This window comes from Chanos chanos, chromosome 1, assembly GCF_902362185.1.
Source record: "Chanos chanos chromosome 1, fChaCha1.1, whole genome shotgun sequence".
NCBI lineage: Eukaryota > Metazoa > Chordata > Actinopteri > Gonorynchiformes > Chanidae > Chanos > Chanos chanos.
In genome coordinates, this window is record NC_044495.1 from 6,093,888 (window position 1) to 6,109,710 (window position 15,823).

At 46.0% G+C, this 15,823-nt stretch overlaps 1 protein-coding gene across 1 annotated transcript in view; it reads left to right on the forward strand.

The window, feature by feature from the left end:
- Window positions 1–1,248: 1,248 nt before the first annotated feature.
- The window catches only part of LOC115821716 (cysteine-rich motor neuron 1 protein), a 41,329-nt gene continuing 26,754 nt past the window's right edge, over window positions 1,249–15,823 (forward strand). Inside the window, exons 1-3 of the mRNA XM_030785522.1 lie at window positions 1,249–1,546; window positions 7,224–7,385; window positions 8,116–8,283. Of these exons, the coding sequence (XP_030641382.1) occupies window positions 1,249–1,546; window positions 7,224–7,385; window positions 8,116–8,283 (628 nt within the window). The remainder of the gene's footprint in view (window positions 1,547–7,223; window positions 7,386–8,115; window positions 8,284–15,823) is intronic.

A 15,823-nucleotide genomic window follows, 5' to 3' on the forward strand; every position in this document is an offset into this window, starting at 1 on the left:
GCCCTGATGTGATGATACAAGGACGATGAGAAGAGACAACCTCTGGGTAACTATAAACAGACTGTTGGAAATGTGAAGCAAGCACTCCACTCATCCGCAGTGTCCTTTGGTAGACCATTGAGCCGAAACTGAGACGGTGAGAACATTAGCTAATGTTAGCCATATTAGCGCACGAGTCTTTCACAAGTTCTGATGAACTGAACTGATGTGAAAACATAAACTGGCTTTGGAGTGTTTTTCAAATCTTCAGGAATAGAGGAGTATTGTGTTTCATGGTCTTATCTTATATTTTAAAGATGTGACAACACATAAAAACCACAGTGGAAAACTGTGGTAGTAAAATGATTTCAGTCCATGCCGTGTGTATGTTTTTGCAACCTGATCATGTACTACTGAGTTAGTACTAAGGGAACTAAGGTACGACCATTTTACCATGGAAATACAAAGTGACTGGACGTGTTATTTTCAAACATGTTCGCATTTTGTTTCGATTTTTTTTTTCCAGTATGAGACGGATCATTTAATTAAAATAAGTACGTTGTCGGTGATAACGTCTAAGAGAAGAGAGAATATTTGAGTGAAAGAGTAAATGGATGAATGAACGAACGAACGAATGAATGAAGTTTAAAAAAAAAAACCCTTAAGTGTAATACGAAGGTGAAGCGGGCGCCCTCGTAGGTTTCGAAACGTGGGATGCTGGTGCTCGCACGCCCTCTGTTTCCTACATGTGACTGGACGTAACGCATGCCAATCAAGAGGAAGGGGCGACCCTAATTTCTATATCCCTGTAATGTTGATGTGAGTCTCATATTGCATGCCTGTGTTCAGCAGACGGAGGGCTGGGGCGACTTACTGACCAAACAGTTGGCAAAGCCCGTGATTGTCTGAAAGGGCTTCACAATTTTTTATGAATATCTTAAAAAATTCATTCCAGACATATGAATGGTAAACTTTTGGTCGTTTTATTCATGTAGCACAGACGGAGAGCAGCGAACAAAGTTTAAGTTAGAGAGCATCTTGAAAGATAATTGAATGTGTCCAAAAATCTTTTTTGTACGCTTCATTGCCACACCTACTTTTTCCAAGGTGTCATTGCATTCAGAATCGCGGATAACTTGGCTACTGTGTGAAAAATCAGGCGACTTTCATGTGCCACTTGTAGTGGAGACGGAGCACTTCGCTGTTTAAGCAAACTTATTTTTTTCTCATCGTATATAAAGGCAACATTGTGCCCGGCATCGTTTAAACATGTACTTCAAATGTGTAGTAGCGTTTCTTAATTTTTCAGTTCTGTTGCGAGTGCTTGTGGCTTACGAATGCACACCATGTGGACTCCGGACTTGTCCCCTAACTGCTCCTATAGCCTGCGAGGACGGTCGTACGCTGGCAAGGGACCCGTGCGGATGCTGTGACCAGTGCACGCGGCTGGAGCTAGAGCTTTGCGGTGGCCAGGACTGGACACTGGGATACTGCGGTTTGGGACTTACCTGCGCAGCTGTCAACAGGTCAGGAGCGGTGTCACCTCCCGACATTGGAGTTTGCAAAGGTTGGTGTAAAAATCTGTTTTAATTGATTACTGATTTAAGTCGAGTGAATGTGATCGCAAGATTCAGTTTCTGTTTCTCGGGTAACGCTCTGGCACTTTGAGAAAACCTCTGAGTAATTACAGTGGTTACGCATCGTTTCAGGACACGTCTGTGCGTCTGTGGATGGGTTTTTAAGGACAGAGCTGATTCGAACTGTTCTGTAACCGAAACCTCAATTGCATAGGCCCCCCGTGTCGCATAATCGGCTGTTTTCATTTCTAGTTTGGCACGATGTGCCAAAAGAGTTCACGATTCCGTAGAGAGCGATGTGTTTGCGTTGTTTCTGGGCTGGTCAGAGCGGAGTTCCAGGTTTTATTAGCCCTTTCGCTGCCAACAAGCAGGGACCTCATGCCAGACTGCCATTCCGTCTCCTCTGTAGAACTCCCAGCGCTTTCTCAGCGCAAGCATGACAATAGATTTGGCAAGACCAACACTGGCAATTTGCCGCAAGTCTGTAGCCTACTGCTTCGCTTTATCTCATTTTACCGACGTAAGACCAATCCCTTTGGGAGAAGACGTTGAATTGAGAGAGAGAAAAAAAAATAGAAAGATAATGATTTGCTCTGACTGAAGAAGGAGCAGCACAACAATGTGATATTAACACAGAGAGTGTATATTTCTTGAGCCGTTAATGAATAACTATGAAAACACACACACACACAGACACACACACACACACACACACATATTTGATGGAGCCATTGAACTGCTGATTTGTGAGTGTGTGTGTGTGTGTGTGGGTGGGTGACTGAGAGAAAAAGAGAGACAGAGAGAGAGAGAAACAGACTCTGTGTGTGTGTTTGTGTGTGTGTGTGTGTGTGTGAGAGAGAGAGAGAGAGAGAGAGAGTGAGAGTGTTTGTGTGTACATGCATGAGTGAATGTAATCCTTTGGTTTAATCCTGGGAATTGCCCAAGTTTCCTAAGCTAATTTAATTTTTTCCCCCCCTTTTTTTCACATCGTTTCTGTGAATTGCTTAACTGTCACTGCCCTTGAGGTCTGTGGTTTCCCACCAGCAAATGCCAGCTGTCATAAAAGATGACACACTCTGGACTAGTTTATCACATCTTTTGGAGTCATTATGTTCGTTTTTTTAGACTGATCGCCCAGAACACCTCACTCGCACATTTCTCAGACTCTCTTGTCATAGTCACGTCTTCATGATTTGATCTTTGCGCTGTTGGCTGAAGTTGTCCGTTCTGTGAGTTTGACTAACGTCCTCACAGGACGTCAGGAGGGATCTGGACTTTTTCCAGATTGAAATGTGTCTATTGGCTGGGACTGAGGTTAGTGGAGGTGAGAGAAAGCAGAAGTGAAGTTCTCAGAAGGTTCTGGGGGTCCAAAATTACAGCCCCCCCCCCCCCCCCGGTTCCTCAGACCATCATGTGCGGTCTAAGTGAGGTCTGGCTCTCTGATCCCGTCCCTGGGGACCGCATCCGTGATTGAGCTTTATTTACAAGTGGAGGAGGTTGAGGAGGCAAGACTCAACACCGCTTTTGGTTCTTTGCGACCTCTTTTGCAAATTGGTGGGGCTTTGCATTGCGAGAAAACTTAATGGCTTCCCTGATTGACCAGAGCCTCTTGTGTAGTGGCTTGAGGCGGCAGATGGGGTCTACTATTACGAGAAATGGAGGTGGGGGGTTTAGGAACAGAGCTTGTGGCTAAGTCAACACCTCCGTTCGTGTTCCAGAGGAGTGAGTCAGGCCTCATGTTCTCTCTGATCTGGGATTTCCTTACGTAGAGTTACGAAGGAGAGGCTTTCAGTGATTAGACTGGCAATCAGGAGTATGGGGGCGGATGGAATCCTTCCCCCCCATACACACACACACGCACACACGCACACACACACACAGACACACACACACACACACAACATCCCTTCCTATTCTACAGCTTTGCTAGTCTGATTTGGTCAAGGGGGCTTTATTTTTCTGGATGGTCAGTGTTGGGGTAAGGGGCGTGTGTGTGTGTGTGTGTGTGTGTGTGTGGGGTTAAAGGGCGCAGGAAGTAACGTTAATAGCAAGAGTGTGCAGGTGATGCAGAATGTGGAGGAGCTGAAAGGCTAATCAGAGGGAAGCTGAGACAGGCACATGTAATTATGGTTATTAACATTATAATGCATTATGCATGATATTATCCATTCACGACCTTCTTCATAAATGGGCTAATTAGATAAATGGGGCCACTTATATTTAGTGACATTGTGGACTTTAGAAGCCAGTGGAGATTTTAATAGGAACCAGACAGAGAGCCGGAATAATGAATTACAGGCTGAACAAAAGAATGAATTACTGCGGATCTCTGCTTTGTAATTTTGTATTTTTGAGTGCTTTTGAAAATCTATTCAGACGTCTGACACTAAAGTTTTGCCTTCATTTTGTGTTCTCAGGCACTGTAAAAACCAAAGGTTTCTGTCATGGGATGTTGTTCTGAACTGACATTTTGTTCATAAAAATGAGAAATTTAGTGTTAGATTGAAACGTTCTCAGAATCTTGTTGAACAAATTCAAAGAAACAGTAATTCTTTCTCACAAGTATAACTCAGGCACAAATGGGGAGTTCAATCATTTTAACAGCAAGATAAATTTGTAATTAGATTTACAGGCTGCAAGAAGTGATCTTTAAATGTTTAAATGTTAAATGTCTGCCTGGTCCGCTCTTGTTTTGGGTCCATCTCATTGTTCCAGAAAAGCTCCCACTCTTTGGTCCGCACTTAACATATATCGCCCTGAAAACCCACATCCGCCTCTGTGATTTACAAAAGGCCGACATGTCCACTTCTGCCCTGGCTCCCTCACTGACCCATGCTCTGTGTCATTATCTAATGTTTCAAAGACTTCCTCTTTAGTAATGCTATCAGTCAGAGGCCAGCTCCAGGGGTCAGCCCTGCTCTAAATGCCAAGACAGGCGGTCTCCATGACTCTGAGAGAGAGGGAGAGTGAGAGAACGAGAGAGAGAGAGAGAGAGAGAGTGAGAGACAGAGAGAGAGACTGAAAGAGCGAGAGAGAGACAGAGAGCGAGAGAGAGTGAGAACGAGAGAGCGAGAGAGAGACAGACTAATGCAAAACTAACTGAGAATAAGGGAGAAAAGCTGGTAAAGAGAGACAGAGAAAGGGAATGAGAGACTCTTAATGCCAGAGCTCCATGCGGTGTGTAGAGTGAGATCCAGATCACACTGCCAGACAACATCTTCTATTAGTGAGGTTAACTAATCATTAGCAAATGACAATTCTCTCTGTCTCCGTCTCTCTCAGAAAAAAAAAAAAAAAAGTCGGAGCCTTTCATTTGGCACGTCTGTGCCTCTGCCCCTGTTATTGAGGCTCGGGCCACCCGGGCACCGCAGCCTAAAAAATCTCCCGACAGGAAAGCTTCAGATGGAAAAAATGTGGAGGTACAGATCATTTTGAGGTGACAGGAAATAAGAGGGTAAGTTTTGGCGAGGAAGGAGACGGCCTTTTAAAAGCCTGCTTGTGTTCTCACTGCCTGACTGTCAGGGGGATGTCTGTGGCCTCTGCTGCTACACACACACACACACACACACACACACACACACACACACACACACACCCACCTACAGACACACGCACAGACACACACACACACACACACACACACTTACAGGCACACATGCACACACACACACACACACACACACACACGCACAAACACAAACTGGAGTGAGATTTACTCTCTGTGTCTCTTGCTCTCTCTCTCTCTCTCGTCCAGAATATGTGTCTCACACACACTCACATACATATGCACACACACACACACACACACACACACACACACACACACACAAACTGGAGTAATATTTACTCTCTGTCTCTCTTGCTCCCTCTCTCTCGTTCTCACGTCCGCTGCTTCAGTTCCCTTGTCGGCTAATTTGGCTGCCTTCATTCTCTAAGCCATGAAGATGATGATTGCATGATTACTCTTCCAGGGATTTTCAATTTGAAACTTTTCCCCCCTAATTGAGTTAGAGGCACAAAGAGGAGCTGAGGGAGGGTCGTAGAGAGGCGAGACCCTTGCCCCCGATTAGACCGTAAACACAAGCACGCCTCTCTCTGGGGACACGCCGTTTAGGAGCTTTGGGTGACTGACAGCTTGCTTTATGTGACTGTCTTACACAGCATTTCTGTTCAAATTTCAATAAGAGAAGCCACAAATGATATTGCATCAGTTGTCCACCACTGAACAGAAACAACAACTTTAAGTCTTAAATAAATGTTTTCGTCATCGCTAATGCTCGAAGACTCCTTACATCATCTCATGGTGTCCATCATCCATACTGTCATCATTCAGGCCTCTTCTATCAGATCCGAATTTAAACAGAAAGCTGAAGAAGATCCTTCAGAGAAGTTTGGACATGTGTTACGTTAGAGGGGGCTCTGACGGTGTGTGAAATCGCTCTCTCTCTCTCAGGCTGTGTCGTGTGTGTGTCAGCAGCCAAGCCTGAGGAGGGAAGAAGAACAGGCTGGAATAGATCATTCTTCTGTTGTTTTAATCAGACACATTCACTTCACAGGGGAGCAGTCAGAGCCAAGGCATGGATCATCAGTCAAGATGAATCTGCTCCCCTCAGGGGAGAAGAGCTTATTCACTACCTATTACAGCAGGGCTCCAGACCCCAAACGTTTTACATGGGTTGCACCGGTGCGCATTAAGGTGCACCAGCATATGATTTAGGTCCGGCCCAAAATTTTTCACCGCACCTTTTGGCGGCCGCAATAATACATATTAAGCATAACCTTTTTTTTGGTCAGTTCCCATATACAGCATTAATTTCTTAACACGTTATGTAAATGACTGTAAACAGGATACGGGGTCAAAGTGGTAGGGGGTGGCTGTAAAGATGCAGATAAATGTTTTTTTTCTTTATTTCAATCACAGTACAAACAAGACATCGCAACCAACAGGTCTCTTCATTTTGAATGGCCGGCGTGTTTTAAGGTTGTGACGTTGCTGGAGGAGGAATGCAGGGCGTGGCCTCACACCTACACAGATGTTTTATTCCCCCCCCCCCCCCCCCCCCCACCTGCATTCAGCAGAGAAGAATATCAGGGTCAGAGCCAATCAGAGGCGGAGCGGGGGGCGGGTCTTCGTAGAATGCGGGTGGGATAAAAAAAAAAAAATAACGTTACACACATACACGCACAGAGACAGACCTGCTAAATGTCAGGCCTACCGGTGCGACCAATGAAAAATATTTAGTCGCACTTGTCAGATTTTTGGTCGCACTCTGGAGCCATGCACAGGGAAGTGAGCAAGACCGATATTCTGTGTGTGTGTGTGTGAGTGTGTATGAGGGAGAGAGAGAGAGAGAGAGAGAGAATGTGAAAGTCAGAAACAACAAAACACATTCTGTTCTCTGTTTATCGCCTGTTTTTAAAACGACTTGTATTTGTTTGGCTCAAGGGGAGCTTTCTCAGAGTCTGGGCTAACTGCTGATAGCGTAGTTTATACAATCCAATGTTAAATATTTCACATGTGGAATAAAAGTGAGAAAAAAAAAAAAAAAAACTTAACACTGGAAGGTAACGCGCCCGGTTCGGGCGACCGTCTCTCTCTCTCTCTCTCTCTCTCTCTCTCTCTCGGCCAAACCCGCCGTAACAACGTTCTCATCTGTGTCCCGACAGCTCTCCCCGACGCTCCCGACGCTGGGGTGGAAGACGAGCGATGCCCCCTAGTGAGCGGTTGCGACCGCGTGGGGGGGCGCTGCGTGTGCGACTCCCGGCGTTCCTGCATCGCCCGCTTCGCCCACCCCGACCGGGACACGTGCGCCAGGGCGGCCAAAGCTGGTGAGAGACACGCAGCCCTCGGCTCACAGCTGTGGACGCTCGGCTGGAAAACTGCACAGAAACACATTGACACAGCAGATCCGATAGCACGAACAAATAAAAACCAGGGATGGGAAGACATCGCATAGAGGTTCATAGCAGTGTCATAGAAATGTATCAGAGGGGTCGTTCAGTTCTTATAACTGCTTATATGAGCTCATTGGAACATGTAGAAACATTTCAGAATTGGATCTCACGCTGCAGTGAAAAATTGATCAAATATTCTGTTTTCTTTGGAAAGAAGATGTAATAACATGAGAGTTAGCACAGTACCGACTCTATTTTTAATACAACCTCTTATTGCCCCTGCTGTCACAGCCTGGGAAAATGGAGTTTAACAGAAGTCCTGACCTTATAAGCAAAGGGCTTTGGGTTTAAATCTCAAAACACAATCATTTAGCGCCGACACGCTCCCAAATATGACCCTTAACCCAGATCCTCAGCGAGGTGTGACCTCTGACCTGGACAGCAATAACTGCGTGTCATCCTGACCGAACGTATGAGCTAAGCGAAGAAAAGCAAATATTGGAAAGTACCGGTGCTTTGAGTACCGAGGCTACGAGTGACACACACAGTTAAACAGTAAACACGTACATCTGTGACCTACATCCGTGCAGCCATGTTGTGTTTGAACGCAGAAAACGCTTCTCTCCGTTTTGACCTTTGTGTCTTTCTTCCCTCTCTTTCTCAGAGTCTCGCCGGCACGAGTCCAGACACAGAGAGAAGTTTGTGGGGCCGTCTAATCCGGCCTGCGTGTTTTCCGGCTGTGACCTGACGGTGCAGGGCTGTGTGTGTGAATCCCACAGCTGCCACTTCCGCTTCACCTACATCAACCGCAGCCAGTGCCAGCAGGCCGCAGGTGAGACGCCACGCCACGCCACGCGAAGCCACCGTCACAGAACCGCGCACCGCGTCAAACGCGCTCAAAAGCGCAGCCGTAGTCTAACGCTCGCCCGAACCCTGGGACGCCAACCTAAAAAGCGAGCACGTACCCGGTCAAACTCGGACTCGGACACGGTCAAAAACGTAGCTGTAGTCTGACGCTAACCCGAGCATACAGACTGACCTAAGAACAAGCACATACACGGTCCAAAATGCAGCCAACCCAAAAACAATCAGCTCCACGGACTCAGACATATGCTCAGTACTGCCACAGAGCACAGTCAAACGCAGTCCAAAATAGACTGATACTGACCTGTGCACACACGCGCACACACACACACCGCACACACGCACGCGCATGCGCACAAGCACACACACACACACACACACACAAGCACACACACACACACACGAGCACACTCACACAAGCACACACACACACACGCGCGCGCACACATACACACACACACACACACACACACACACATGCACGCACACACACACATACACACATAAACACACACACACGCGCACACACACACACACACACACACACACACACACACACATGCGGGCGCACACACACACAGTGACTTACCTAAACACAGTCATACATTACACTGAGCATAACCACAGGCTAACCCAAACACGACCACATACATTAACCACAAACACAGCAATTCACACACATTTAATCATTATCTCAGATACAGTCACACAAAAATGTAAATACACAAGCTCTAACATGAGGTCAACCACATACCAACCAAAAGGCAGTCACACATTATCTCAAACACAAATGCGCACTAACCTTAGAAAACCCACGCGCTAACCCAAACATGACCACGTATTTACCACTGGCGAACTGCAGGGTGATTACAGACAAACTCAAACTGGGCCTGAGTGGGAAGATATCGCCCGTGGGGGACACGATCGGGAAGGCTTTGACGCAAGAACGCTGGAATGAGAGTGTTTCGGATAACTCATTAACACAAACAAACAAGCCCAAAAAAAAAAAAAAAACGAGAGGAAAAAAACAGAAAGGCAATGACCGTCCCCCTCGCACATCTGATTGCTGTTTCGTCCGAGGGGAGCCGCATCCTTGCGAGAGGTCGGTTTGGGATTACATAAGCTGAAAGAGTACAGCTGAGGTTGAGAGGCGAGGTAACGCAGAGCCTCTTTCATCTATGTTTAGAGCGTGAATAACGGGCAGAAAACTTCGATTCGGCCGGAGGAAATCTCCCTCGGAGGTTTCCAGCCTGTGGTCGACCCACAGCGGAAGACCCCAGGGACGTTTCGCTGTGTTTCAGGAAAGTCGCCAACTCTTTACATAAGACATTGATCAGGGGCAGCCTTGTCTTTGTAATGTATACAGTGCTATGTGTGTGTTGTAAACTTGGCTTTGCTGATTGGCTAAGGAGGAAGATGGTTAGGCAAAAGCTGAAGATAAATGGGGTTTTTTTGTGTGTGTGTGAGATAAATGACACCCGGTAATAATCACAAAATTGGACGCTTACGTGCAGGGATGAGGAAAGACGTTAGAGAGAGAGCACGATGGCGCGTTTGTGTCATGACTAATCGTGCACGCGCTCTTGTCCACCTTCAAAGCAACGAGTCCTTCTGCAAGAAATATTGCTTAACGGTGAGACGGGCGAATTTCCTCACGTGTCACTATCTTAAAAACGTGATGAATGTGGACAAGAGTTCTTTTGGAGGTCTTTTTTTTTTTTTTTTCTTGAGAAAAATAAGAAAATATCAGTTAAAGTCTTAACATTGGTAAAAAAAAAATCCTAACTAAAGACTTCTGTGGCCTTTTACATGTCTGGTTATGAGCTAAAAATTAATATAGTTCTGACTAAAACAGTCCAATGCAGAGATGCAGTCTGAGTGCTTTCTGAGTGTATGGTCGCGTTGTACAGTCTACTGTATAAAAAAAGAAAAGAACACTGTCTCAGATTTACAGTGATGTGGCAAGAGACCAGTTAGGAAAAAAAAAAAGAAAGAAAAGAAACTCCGTTTTCCCATGACTCCACAAATATAGTATACACGTGCCAGAAGACCAGCCCTCGATATGTGGAAAAGTTTAGCGGTATTTATGGATTTTATAGCAACATTTGTTTTGATAAACCAAGGCGTGTTGGTTTTATGCTCTCAACACCTAATTATTCTAAGCTTTCAGATTTGTCTCTGGCTGTTATGTAGTGATTAGCGGCGGAGTAATGCGCCGGACATTGACCTATTGTACAGTACGCGGCAGAGCGCTACGTCTGGCCATGAGCCGCGGTGACATGTTTAGCTTATTAGCAACGGAGAGGCGAATGAGTTTCGAGAAAGGGAGTTTCAAAGTCGTTTGGCTCAAGTGGGTGTTTTGGTATTTGTAATGACTGTTTTGTTTAAGAAATCTCTCCGGACCTATGGTAAAGCGGACCAGTATCGTTGAACGTAAAGCGCGGTCGGGGTTTGTGTTACGACGCCCGGCCGTCTGTAGTAACACCTACTTACGTTATTGCCGTCTGTCCAAACATGTTTGCGTAATGGAGCGGCATCTTTCAAAAATGGTAAACAGGATTATATGACAGCTTTAGGCGCTGACACGCTCTGACTCTTTCTCACACATGGACTCTCTCTCTATGTCTCTCTCTCTATGTCTCTCCCTGTCTCTCTCTCTCTCTCTCTCTCTCTCTTCTGTTGCTCTCTCTGTGTGTCTCCATGTGTGTCTTTGTCTGTCAGTCTCTCTCTCACACACACACACACACACACACACACACACACGCTGACAGCCCAGTGGCTATCCACAGAGCGGAGATGACACTGATTCCGTTTGCATCTGTGAAAGATTAAATTGTTTGTCTGAGTGTTGTCTTGTGTGTGTGTGTAACTCACTGTCTGTTTATCAGCTCTCCGTTTTTGTTACCAATCGGGATATGAGTTTCTCACAAAAACAAAGCATCGGTTATTCATTTTATGAAGTGCCAGTGTTGCTTACAGTGATAAAAGATGTCTGCGTCTGATGCGACGACTGATTGGAGTCAGAGAGGCGAACAAAGCCAAGGACACATCAGTATTGAGAAAATGAAGACAGGGATAGAAAGGGATTAGAAAGAGGGCATGGATGGGGCTTTGTCTCTTCTTTGCAATGGGAGCCCAAGCGCTAATACTTGTCCATGTTCATTGCCCGTATTCACGAGAATGGCCATCTGCTTCCAATATTGAGCCATTGACTTACATTATGAACAATCAACGTTGACCTTATGATATTGCAACTGAGGGGAGTAAAAAAAACCCCAAAAACCCAGCGTTTTAAGTGGGGTGAAGGAGGGGTGAAGTTTACAGGTTCAGAGGAAAGTTAAAGGCATTTACAGCGCCTTGGATAAACAAGCGCACGCACGTGGATCTCCAGCGTGTTAACGGCCACCCCCGGCTCTGTCATAGCGCGGCGCCGTGTACAGCTACTTCACAGACAGTTACACACACACACACACACACATATATACAAATACACACTCAGCACGAGAATGAAAGCAGACCCTGTTGCCAGCACTTTGAACGTTTTTTCTTTTTCCGTCATCTATTTCAACACAGCATCCTCTGTGTCTTTGGGAGAAACCGGCTATGCTCACAGATGGAAGTGGTTTGGCTGGGGGGGGTTTGTGGGGCTGGTGGGGGTTGCATTACTCACACTGACTAATGCTTATGAATTCAATAACCACCACTTGTCTCTCCCCTTGTACAGTTTACTTGTACGTTTGCACACTCTTCTGTTTCTGCTCTACTCTTCAAGAAATGAAAAAAAAAAAAAAAAGCAAATTTAAAAAAAAAAAAAAACCCAGCATCTCTTGACTGTCAGTGTTTAAGTTCAAACTCAAAGTGAGGGTCATGTCCATCACAGACAGGTCATTTGGAGTCAGCCTTTCCATACTTTCTCGAATAGAATACGTGAGGAGCTGGGATGAGTGAGTTCAGGCAGATTTAAGTGGAGAGGGCTGAGGCCAGTGGAAGGGTTGCATGTTGGGAAGTCTGGTTTTTTAGACAAGCCATTTTTGTCAAGGCCAGGAAACAGTTTGGGGGTGGAACAGCCGTGCTATGTTCAATAGCGCCGAGAGGTTTTTTTTTTTTTTTTTATGGCTTTGATTGATGACACAAGCTTGAATTTCTGTTTTCTGAGACACGGTCTGAATCTAGCCCTCCCGTCCTCTCTCCTCCTGCCCCCCCCCCCCCCCCCAAAAAGACTCACAGTTTATCATTCTGATGCAACCAGATGATTTGTCAGTCCTACACGAGTACGAGAAATCTTGCATGTCTTTAATAGCCATCGCTAGCCGCTAAACCGTGTTTCAATTGCAACACGCCTAGAGAGCAAATTTAACTCTGAGAGGGTGAAGGTACCAACGGTTAGTTATACATGGGCTAATGTCCTGCACGTGATACAGTTTTTCAAGGATCGCATGACGTCTGCATGTAGACTCTTACATACCTAACCTTACTTAATCTTAACAGAAGACTTTAAGTAGCGTGTTTACATTCAGACATGTTCTGAATAGGATGTTCTTTACTGAAGACGTATGTACTGGTTTATGTCCACCCAAGTGAGAAGCCATCAATACATCATGCTCGTAAACTACTCACTTGCACCGCACAACCAGAGAGGGAAGGAAAGGCTTCCCTCCGTACGAGACTGAGAGACGGGCACGGTGCCCTCAGGGGTGGCATAATGATGCCGTGTAGTTAATACAGACTGGCACTGTTACCGCAACGTTGGCTTGTGGTGGCCCTGCTCTCTTACCCTCACTCTCTCTGTCTCTCTCTCTCTCTCTCTCTCTCTCTCTCTCTCTCTCTCTATCCAACCACCATTCATTAGTTCTGCATCATTGGCGTCTCTTTGTGGCATCACTTTTGCCCTGTTCTCTCCAAAGCTTTGCTTCGCTGGCACACACACAGTGCGGGGGTTTTACTTCGTGTTTGTGTTTTGTGTGTAGTCTGCTGTGGTTGAGCACCTCCCCTGTCTCACCCAACTCTTGGATGCAAGCATGTGGTTTGGTGTTTTGTGTGTGTGTGTGTGTGTGTGTATAGGACATGATTTCAGAGTGTGACAAAATGCAGCTTGTGTGTTTTTTTCTGAATGAAAAAGGCTTCCTCTGATCTCTCGGCCTACTTCTCTCTCTCGTTTTTTTTCTCACACTGCTGAATCATAGTCTGATCCACTGGTGGCATGACAATCTCATAGGCTCTCTTCAGATCTTACAAAGGTCTTTCTCTCTCTCTCTCCTGCACTTCACCAAAGCGCTCACAGCTGGCCAGTGGTTCTAACATAAGCCATACACCACAACCAGACCTGTGTTTGAGGTTGGGAGAACCAAGGCCACCCATCCACCCATCCATCCAGTCCGGCATGTTCCGTGCATGTCTTAGAACCGTCCTGAGTCATGTCCATTCTGTTCTGGGGAAGAGTCTCTGTATTCATGTTACACGTTTCATGTATTTCCACGTTTTGATGATGAAAAAGAAAAAAAAAAAGACACGACGTAGGAGGATAACGTGATCGCTTTGATGCAATACATTTGGTGTGGCCGTGTTGCTTTTTCGGTTTGATAATCCGCACCAGATCCTCATACGGTTCGTTAGTATTTTTTTTTTCCAGGGTGCGTGTGTTTTGGCGGAATGAGCGCTGGATAAAAGTCGGATCCAGGGTGTTGGATAAACATAAGATGTATCGCATATTTAACAAATTAACACGACCGTGAAATTGAAGAATACGTAATACGTTATGAACTGGTATCAGCAGCATGTTTCATTTCAACCAAAGGTATTCCCCCTGACAATAATATCATGGCTAGAAACACCCCCCCACCCCCCACCCCCCACCCCCCGTGTCATTGTTTAGTCCTCCTGGTTTGATAAAGCACTCAGTTCCCTTTTTCAGTCACTCATGTTCATCTTATCTCACAGGCAATCTGACAAAGCCGGGAAGGGTGTTTCCAAACATACGCACGCATACACACACACACACACACACACACACACACACATAAACAGAGAGAGAGAAACCAGGTTGTGCTCCCATTTTGCAGTATTTACAGAATAAGCAAGTAAGCGTGAGGGTGTGAGTTTAGTGAGCCGGCCCTCCGTCCACCCTGCCCTGCGTGTGACTCTCTGCCGAGTAGACGTCAGTAACCGCTGCGAGCGTAATTCCCGGCGATCCGGTGTGTTTCCAAAGCCCTTTAACGACGCAGCTCATCTCGAAGGTGCCGAGACCTCGCCTCGGCTTAGGGGGTCTGAGGAGAGGCTAAGTCCCGTTTCGCTTGGGCCTGCGTGAAAAACTCCTCGGCGTTGTTTTGTGTACAGGCAGGCCGTGCGCGTTTTAAAAAAAAGAAGAAGTCAGGATTTAGCTGAGGGCTGCAGGGGGCAGCTGTTCTGAGACAGCTTTGTTCTCTTCTGACTCCAGTCCAGAACCAGCCGCTGCACAGAACTCACATTGTGTTCGTTTTTTTCCTTCCATGAGTAAACTCAGGCTGTCAACACGGCCTTCTCGGTCTCACAGAGAGAGAGAGAGAGAGAGAGAGAGAGAGGGGAGAGAACAACGTAGACTGCCACCCTTGTACCCTGTATTTAAAAAAAAGTGTACCTAAAAGTGCTTCTCTTTCATGAGTGAGCCTCTAAAACGCCAGATATTTACACTGTTAGAACAACCTGTTGTGTGGTGATACACCAATCTCCAACATCCAACGTCACTCACCCCCCATGACGGGTTTTGTCTTTGTGTGTGTGTGTGTGTGTGTGTGTGTGTGTGTGTGTGTGTATGTGTGTGTGTGTGTGTGTGTGTTTTAAGGAGACCCACTGGTTGCTAGGCATTCCATCGTATTTAACCGTTACTCCTGGAGGGAGGACACTTTTGGGGCGTTTTTGCAGACTGAATTGATCAAGCATGCCAAAGGAGGGTATTGTGTCTTTGTTTGTGCACGCTAAAGAATGGGGGCCATTGTGGTACGGAGATTGCTCCTGAGGCCACTGGCTGGCGGCTAATTACCCCATGCACCCCCCCTCCGCACCCCCCCCCCCAAAAAAACTCAACCTGAATGTGGTGAAATCCATCTGCTATTGAATTCATACGGCATTCTCTCTCTCTCTCTCTCTCTCTCTCTCTCTCTCTCTCTCTCTCTCTCTCTCTGCCCCTTTTGTTGCTTGCTCATTGTGTCCTGGACCATCTCCTTCAAACAATTTCCAATAATTGGACCACCATGGACTGAAAAGCTTGCATGAATTCAGACCATTTGAATGAGAATAGAATGCTGTCCAGCTGGTTCCCTCCAGACGCTTGGTTGAACATCGCCGAATAAGTTCTCATAACAAAACAATAGAAAAAAACAAGGATGTTTAATGAAAACATTGCGTAATATCGAGGAACCCATTGTCCCATACACACCGTTCTAATTGGTTTTGTAATAACGTGTATACAGAAAAGAATACAAAAAAAAAAAATCGTATTTCTGAAAGATACAAAATAATATTTGTCAAAATAA